Source organism: Oreochromis niloticus, linkage group LG4, assembly GCF_001858045.2.
Source record: "Oreochromis niloticus isolate F11D_XX linkage group LG4, O_niloticus_UMD_NMBU, whole genome shotgun sequence".
NCBI lineage: Eukaryota > Metazoa > Chordata > Actinopteri > Cichliformes > Cichlidae > Oreochromis > Oreochromis niloticus.
In genome coordinates this window covers 2,248,255-2,255,859 of record NC_031969.2, presented here as the reverse complement: position 1 = coordinate 2,255,859, position 7,605 = coordinate 2,248,255, and the positions used below count along the sequence as shown (strand labels likewise).

At 45.0% G+C, this 7,605-nt stretch overlaps 1 protein-coding gene across 2 annotated transcripts; it reads left to right on the top strand.

The window, feature by feature from the left end:
• Nucleotides 1-376: 376 nt before the first annotated feature.
• Nucleotides 377-7,235, top strand: prmt1 (protein arginine methyltransferase 1). Of its 2 annotated transcripts, none has more exons than XM_005461605.3 (10): nucleotides 377-526; nucleotides 2,006-2,092; nucleotides 2,182-2,337; nucleotides 2,441-2,504; nucleotides 2,585-2,727; nucleotides 3,711-3,798; nucleotides 5,446-5,561; nucleotides 5,658-5,808; nucleotides 6,322-6,443; nucleotides 6,537-7,235. In XM_005461605.3, the coding sequence occupies exons 1-10, from the start codon at nucleotides 491-493 to the stop codon at nucleotides 6,618-6,620; spliced, it is 1,047 nt and encodes a 348-aa protein (XP_005461662.1). In that variant the 5' UTR covers nucleotides 377-490; the 3' UTR covers nucleotides 6,621-7,235. The 2 variants fall into 2 exon arrangements, with proteins under 2 accessions (XP_005461662.1, XP_019213904.1); XM_019358359.2 differs by having other exon boundaries at nucleotides 1,997-2,092.
• The last annotated feature ends 370 nt before the right edge of the window (nucleotides 7,236-7,605 follow it).

Sequence of the window (7,605 nt, the reverse complement as noted above, 5' to 3'; positions counted from 1 at the left end):
ATTTGTGTGCGCGCGTGCGCACGTGTGCGTGGGCCTATGCTTTTGATCGGGAAATAACGAGAAAAGGCGCTGCCGTAAAGGCTGGTGTAGAAGCGCAAGAAAATTTATGCGGCGGATAAGAAGCGGCTGGCTTGACCGCGGTGCTTTACCATGATGGGTGAAATCCTCCAACAAGGATGCCACACATACAGGATTGTTTCCATTCATTCACTGGCATCAGTTCACATTTATTCAGTGAAGGTTACCAAGTGATCACGGCCTATTTTTAGGGACTTAAAAAGATCGGAAGTATTCAAACACGTTAAAAACACAACAGTCTTAATGGACGGCGGTTCAGTGTGGACCCGGAAGCAGGGTTTTACGTCATCACTTAACAACCGGATTAATTTGGAGGCAGGGCCTGTCGTCTGCACCAATCAGAGATAAACGTTGGCCGTCGTGGGCGGGACAAAGGGAGACGCTTACAGACCCACGCAGCTACTCTGGGTAGATGATCGAAATGGCGGCGCCAGCAGAAGGGATGGAGGTAAGGTCTTATAGTGTGAAAATAAGCCTCACTTATATTTATCTTTGGTAACGACACGCGGTCATTTTATGAAGTCGTGCGACATTGCGTACACGGTTATGTTTTTAGCTTTACTTAGCACATGCCTACCAGCTAGTGATGCATCCATTTTAACTTGGCTAAGGCTAATAGAGCCTTAGCACCGTTGGCGCTCATTCATCTAACATATATGTGACCGAGAAAGGCCACTCCGACACTTCACCAAGCACGTACTGCGGCTGATCCCCACGGCTGTTTGACGCTGGAAGGTTAAAGAACAGAGTCGTCCTTTTAGCTAATGCGTCAGCCGGCTGCTGGCGATGGAGCGAACCTGTCGTGGACCGCATGGGTGCTACCGTGTTAGCTTCTGAACTCGTTAGCTAATTGTGCTACAGAGTTGAACTCTTTCTTGGTATTTTCTTACAGTTTATTCATAAACTTGTTCTTTAACAGATGTCACGTGATTTCTGCGATAATCTTTTCCCTTTAATGTAGTTTACAGGCGACAGCAGCAGCGCTGAACTAGCCGCGTTAGTAGCGCATCCTCAGGGTGATAAAGAACTACGTTGTAGGCAGCTTTAGGTGTTCTGCCTCTCATAGAGGTGAACAAACGTGCTAGCTGTACTGAGCCCGAGCCGATAACTACAGATGAGGTAGTTGGTGTGCACGTGGAAACCCAGTGTTATCGAGGAAGGCCAAGAGCGCGCGACTTCTCAGCCATGTGCCACCATCTTTTGTGCGGCCGGAGTTCACGTTAAAGTGGGCCACGTGTATTGGCCCAGCGTGGAGCCTGTTTTAAAAACTCTAACCCGTTTAACTCTGTCCGTGAAGCCGGACTGGGAACCAAAGTCTTTTCAGTTCCCGTGTCTAAAGCACGTGGAGCGCCATCTTGTCGGAGTACACAATAGGACATCACTGATTCGGCTGTTGCCGCCTTCAGCCCTGTTATGGGTTTCCCCCCTGCAAGAGATGATTGATGCTTATGGTTGTGGTATGATGCCTATACCTGTTCTAACTGGTAGGGTGTGTTTGGGGAAAAGAAGTGGTCGGCCCCAGTATAACTGTGGGTTACATCACATCTTAATGTGCCCTAAAATACTGTTGTGGGAACTAGGGAGGGAAAACAGAGGGACACAGCCTGGACTTCGGCCTGGTGGGAGACCCTCCTCCTCCTCTGCAGTCCTCATTTACTTACAGTTAAAAGATGGGAAACAAACAAGAAACTCTTACACTGGCTGCTTATCAGCTGTTCAGTGAACTCAGCAGTTTCCCTGGAAAATTCAAAGAGGTTAAACACATGATACAGGTGTGTGTGGAAAGACGGTGAGGCCTGTAAGGCTGGAACAGAGTTGCTATATTAATACATTTAATTGTTTGAAGCCAGCAAAGCTGCTGGTTGTCTGAGTTTAGCAAAGATGATGTTTAATTGAGACGATCTTGGTCTTCTGTGAGGTTTCCCAGGGGGAGAGCTCAGCCAAGCCTGCAGCTGAGGACATGACATCTAAGGACTACTACTTTGACTCATACGCCCACTTTGGAATTCATGAGGTATTTTTCTGGTTTGTAATCTGTGTGTTTAGAGCAGTAACTCAAGGAAACTTGTGTGTGTATTCATGAATCCTGCTTTTGTGCTGTAGGAGATGCTGAAGGATGAAGTTCGCACTCTCACGTACCGCAATTCCATGTTCCACAACAAGCACCTTTTTAAGGACAAGGTGGTGCTTGATGTGGGCAGTGGGACAGGTATCCTTTGCATGTTTGCCGCCAAAGCTGGAGCCAAGAAGGTTATAGGGGTAGGTGTTTTATTCACCAATCAATGGTAATGACATCACTCACAGCTAGCGATGGTCCCTTGATATAGTTGATGTGTCTGTTTGTTGTATTTGATCTCCATAGATTGAGTGCAGCAGCATCTCTGACTATGCTGTGAAAATTGTCAAGGCCAACAACCTTGATGATGGTGAGTAAATAGAAGCCAACATGATTTCAGTCATGTGATCATATTTAAAAATGCATACTGAGCTCTACTTGTGTCTCCAGTTGTGACCATCATTAAAGGAAAGGTGGAAGAGGTGGAGCTGCCTGTGGATGGAGTAGACATCATCATATCAGAGTGGATGGGCTACTGTCTCTTCTATGAGTCCATGCTTAATACAGTTATTTATGCCAGGGACAAATGGCTGGTGAGTATGCATATGCTCTTCTGTTTATTTGAGCAGTAGAGCTCCTGTCAAACACGTGAATCCTGTTTCAGTCCTGTGGGCGTTTGTACTATAAAACGTAAATTTGATACGTTCTAATGTACCACCTTATATGAGGGTGAGTGTGCTTGTGAGTTGGGTTTTTCTATGATGGCTGCGACAGCATGTCCCTGTTTGTGTAAACCGTGCAGTCACAGTGTTGGCTGTGGTAATGTCTCGCTGCTTTGCATTACATGTATGTGTGCACTCAAACCTTTGTTCCTATCGCACCGCTGGGATGCTCCTTAAATCTGTAGATACATGGATTTGAGTTGGGCCAGGCTAAGCTGTGGGGATGTGTCAGCCTTAGTTTTGTTGGAGATGTGTGAGGGAGCGTGACGATCACTTTAACTTTGTAAACTTTTTAAATGAGAGACGTAAACCGTTCCCACAGCCTTTCATGGCCCAGTGTATGTTAACATTATGAAATGGTGCAATATTGGCGTGGAAACGGGACAAGAGAGCTCAGTAGTAACTTTATAAATGCAAAGAACACATGGCAAATGAAAAGGAGTGAAGAAATGCATCATGGGAAGCCCCCTAGGAACCACTAATATTCCAGCAGTCTGAGAGCAAAGTGCTCTACGGAGGTGAATAATAATAATAATGAATTACAGTCGTCCAGAGGTAATAAATGCGTTGTCAGTTCTTCAGTGTCACACTCAGTCAGGATGTTGCTGCATCTATCAGGTGTTTTTTTTTTTTTTTTTTTTTTTTTTTTTTTTTCCACTCAAACTTGGTTAAATTAGTCTCAGTAATACGATGGATCCTTTTTCTCCCCACATAAATGTCTATAAATGTAGTTTAATTGTTGTTGTTGTGAGTTTTTAAGCTACTCATTTATTGCTCCACTTGGCGTGAACATACTGACTTTGTTGATCTTTTCTCTGAAAACTGTGTATTTGTCCCTCTTTATACAATAACAGAAACCAGATGGCCTCATTTTTCCAGACAGAGCAACCCTTTACGTCACCGCCATCGAAGACCGACAGTATAAGGACTACAAAATACACTGTGAGTGGTCCGAGTGACTGAATGGAAATCTGAGTGTTTCCTGTATGCAGGTCATTGTCAATATCACCCGGTTGTCCCAGAGCAAATTGGAACAAAGATCCAGAAAACGTGTGCGTTGGGTTGGAGGTTTACTATGTGTTGGAGAGAAGCTCCAGTCTGCACAGTCTGTTTCTGGGAAATGCTTTCACATTTATTCTAATCTACGTTCCCATTTTCTTCCATCCTGCCGTTCGCCCCATGTTCTTCTTCGTTGGTATTGAGTCCAGGTCAGGTGATTCATCCCCATAGCTTCCTGTAGTTTTAGAAAGTACATTTAGGTGGTTTTAGAATTTTACTGTGGATGCGTCGTATTCTAAGTCGACAAATGTTTATAGTTGGTGTCATCGATTCTGGTGAGGAAGCTCTGATAATTCGGTAAGTGGGTATAGTAAAATGTCTCAAACAGTTGTGACCAACATGTAAGGTTACATCGTTGTGAAGGAAACGAGTGTGTTTTTGTGTCATCACACAAAGTCCAGTTGGACGTATCTGGATTTGTGTTTACCAAATCAAACTGGATCCAAAGGGAACCAACCCTGTCACAGCATGTGTCCTTATTAGGGATGGGAACTGTCCATCATTGCGCTCACTCAGTGATTCACTGTGTGGGTTCTGATTGGCTTTGATGTGCTGCAGTCATGACCTGCTGTGAGGTCAAATGTTTGTTTGTGGTGGAGGCATTTCCCCTCTCTGGTGTGATAACTGTTGGGTCTGTTACTCACAAGTAATGGATTACTTTTTTACCAATTCTACTGTACTTTCCATGATTTTGATTAATCTGAGCACTAAAATGGGTGAAACACACTGTCAACAATACAAATGTAAGGCTTCAGTCACACACACACCAACACACATCCCAATGAGGACACACACCCATATGAACACAAAGCAGATGTGTTTGCCACACAAACTGAACTCGGCCGATCGTGTCAAGAGACGACCACACCAGCCATTCCAAGGAGTCAGACTGCTGTGGACTGAGTGGGACTAAACGGTGAATGAAAGTAGCTGAATATCATGTCTGTGAGATGGTTGGAAGTAACTTTGTCTAATGGTTAAATCTGAAGAAACTCATGAAGTTATTACTCGTTAACGCCCAACAGAGCGCTGCGCCCTCGTCAGCCTGCCATCATGAACGGTCACAGCAAGAACAGGTTTCATGGACTGACAGAGCCTAGTTTGACATTTTTGGTTCAAACTGTCATCAGCATGTATAGAGCAAGTCAGAGATACAACAGTGAGAGTGTAACCATCTGTAAAACACTGCACAGGCTCCTTTTATGCTTCACTGGTCACAAGTGATGTAATTATGAAAATCACCATCAGTTTTGATCCACTCTGTAATAAAAGCTTCTAATGGTGAAGAGTTCAGCGTGTGCTGAAGTGTTTATAAGCATTCAGTGTCAACATGGTTATTTTCTCTGCTCGTCATTAGCAAAATGTCAACACGACGAGGTGAGCCGAGACTTTCACACAACGCTGTACATGTTTTATGACAGACGGTGAGATGTTTGAGCACGTCAGGAGGGGACACCTCTGAGCGGTAACGAGTCTGTCAGAAAGGACACTTTGGATCATTGTAGCTGTACCTGGTTTTGTCTCTGTCAGGGTGGGAGAACGTGTACGGTTTTGATATGTCCTGCATCAAGGAGGTGGCAATCAAGGAGCCCCTGGTCGATGTGGTGGACCCCAAGCAGCTGGTCAGCAACTCCTGTCTCGTCAGGGTAGGTGGATCATTCTCTGCTCCTTGAATGGATGTGGGACACGGGCAGAGGGGGTGGCTGAAGCTGGTCTGAAGGCATCTTGTCTTTTTTGTCTAGGAGGTGGACATCTACACAGTGAAGGCCGAAGACTTGACGTTCACGTCCCCATTCTGCCTCCAGGTGAAGAGGAATGACTACATCCACGCGTTGGTTACCTACTTCAACATCGAGTTCACCCGCTGCCATAAGAGGATCGGCTTCTCTACCAGTCAGTGTCCCTCCCTGCTGTCTTTACACTATAGGTGTCCCAGTATGAATGCTTTCTACAGCCCTGGATAAAAGCAGTTTTCATACCTGAATGAATTTAGTGTTGTTAGGGCAGGATTCATGCTGTGGGTGTTCTTAGGATTCATGTACTTGAACCATGTACTGAACAACATCCCAATTCATGTTACGTCAGCCAGAGGCCGAGACACGACTTACGTGTTGTTGCTATTGTACAGATTGTTCACCACTGTGAGCTGACACCAGTGTCTGCTTTGACAAATTCAGTTTTATTTATACAGCGACGAATCACCAGGAGGAGAAATGAGAACCTCGCACCTCAGCCTGCAGCCAGAGTAAAGAACCAAGCAAATGCATTAGCTTTACAGAATATGACACATGTCTACAGGTGAACAGGCAAGAGGTGGTCAGCTGATTGGAGCCAGTCATCTGAACTCTGACACACGGGGGCAGGTTAAAAGGCTTCTGTAGATTACCAACACTCTGTCTCCCCCAGGCCCAGAGTCTCCTTACACCCACTGGAAGCAGACAGTCTTCTATCTGGATGATTACCTGACTGTGAAGACTGGAGAGGAAATCATTGGCACCGTCAGCATGAAGCCAAATGTCAAGAACAATGTAAGCACAGTTCAGCCGCTCTTTGCTTTGATTCCATTTGAAGTCCTTTCTGTGCACGTTGTCTTTGTGTAACCTGACCTGCTGTCTCTGCAGAGGGACCTGGACTTCACCATAGACGTGGACTTCAGGGGCCAGCTATGTGAGATGTCAAAGACGTTGGAGTACAGGATGCGTTAGAAGCCTTTCCCTCCGTTCCAGTTTTTGTCATTAGTAGAGGACAGATATACAGTTTGGGAGTCTGAGCGATAGTCTGACGCTCCCCCGCAGCAACATTTTAAAGACATTTCTTGTTCAAACATTAACAGTATTTAAATGGTTTTTGTGGCTTTCAGTTCAAAGTGCATTGGCGTGGTGCTTCATTGTGTCATATACACTCAACAAAATGTATGTTAGCATACGGAAGTTTGTCCCAACACCTTGTTGGGTTCTTCTTTGGGGTTCTGTTTATTTTGCATGGGAGAAGTTAATACAGACGCAAACTCAGCCTGTCCCTTCATTCGAACAGTAACCATGGCGTTGGAAAGGACGCTGTTTGTAATTCAGCACTCGCTCAGTAAGATGAGCATAAGTTTGTAGACGGTTGCTGGACTGATTCTTACTGGACTTTTAGGCCACACCCCTTCAGTGGAACGTTCAGCCTTCCTCAGCTTCAGAACAGTGTGTCTGTCGATGGTAACAGCTGTGTTGGCTCTCTGCAGACACCGTTCTGATTTATCACATTTTGAGTTTTCTTTTGTATTGTTTCTGGCTGCCACTCTTTTTCTTTTTTTTAAATAAAATTCATAAACTGTACATTTAACTTCTCCGAGTTGTGGCGCTCTCCCAGCATCTTTGTAGACAATCTCACCACACAATTCAGTTTTGCTTCCATGTTCAGGTGTTTACCGCCCAAACATAGTCCTTTACATTTTACAGCACTCTGGATTCTCATTACATACAAACACGGCATGTTTAACCATTCTCTGTTTAAAAGTTCAAAGTAGTGTTGATTATAAGGTTCCCAGTGAAAACACGTGCAGCTCATTCGGATCGATGCCACGTTCTGGTCTGCATTCAGACGACAAACTCTGAATATGGGAAACGAAACATTTCGGCCCACACTTTGTTCTTACATATGTGGTGCATACAGGAGCGGCTCTGGGGGGACTGCTCAGAGCTCAGA

Coding starts and splice junctions, on each gene's coding strand:
- prmt1 (XM_019358359.2), top strand. CDS start 491: ATGATCGAAATGGCGGCGCCAGCAGAAGGGATGGAG. Junction 5,809..6,321: donor GAGGATCGGCTTCTCTACCA/GTCAGTGTCCCT, acceptor TGTCTCCCCCAG/GCCCAGAGTCTCCTTACACC. Junction 6,444..6,536: donor AGCCAAATGTCAAGAACAAT/GTAAGCACAGTT, acceptor CTGTCTCTGCAG/AGGGACCTGGACTTCACCAT.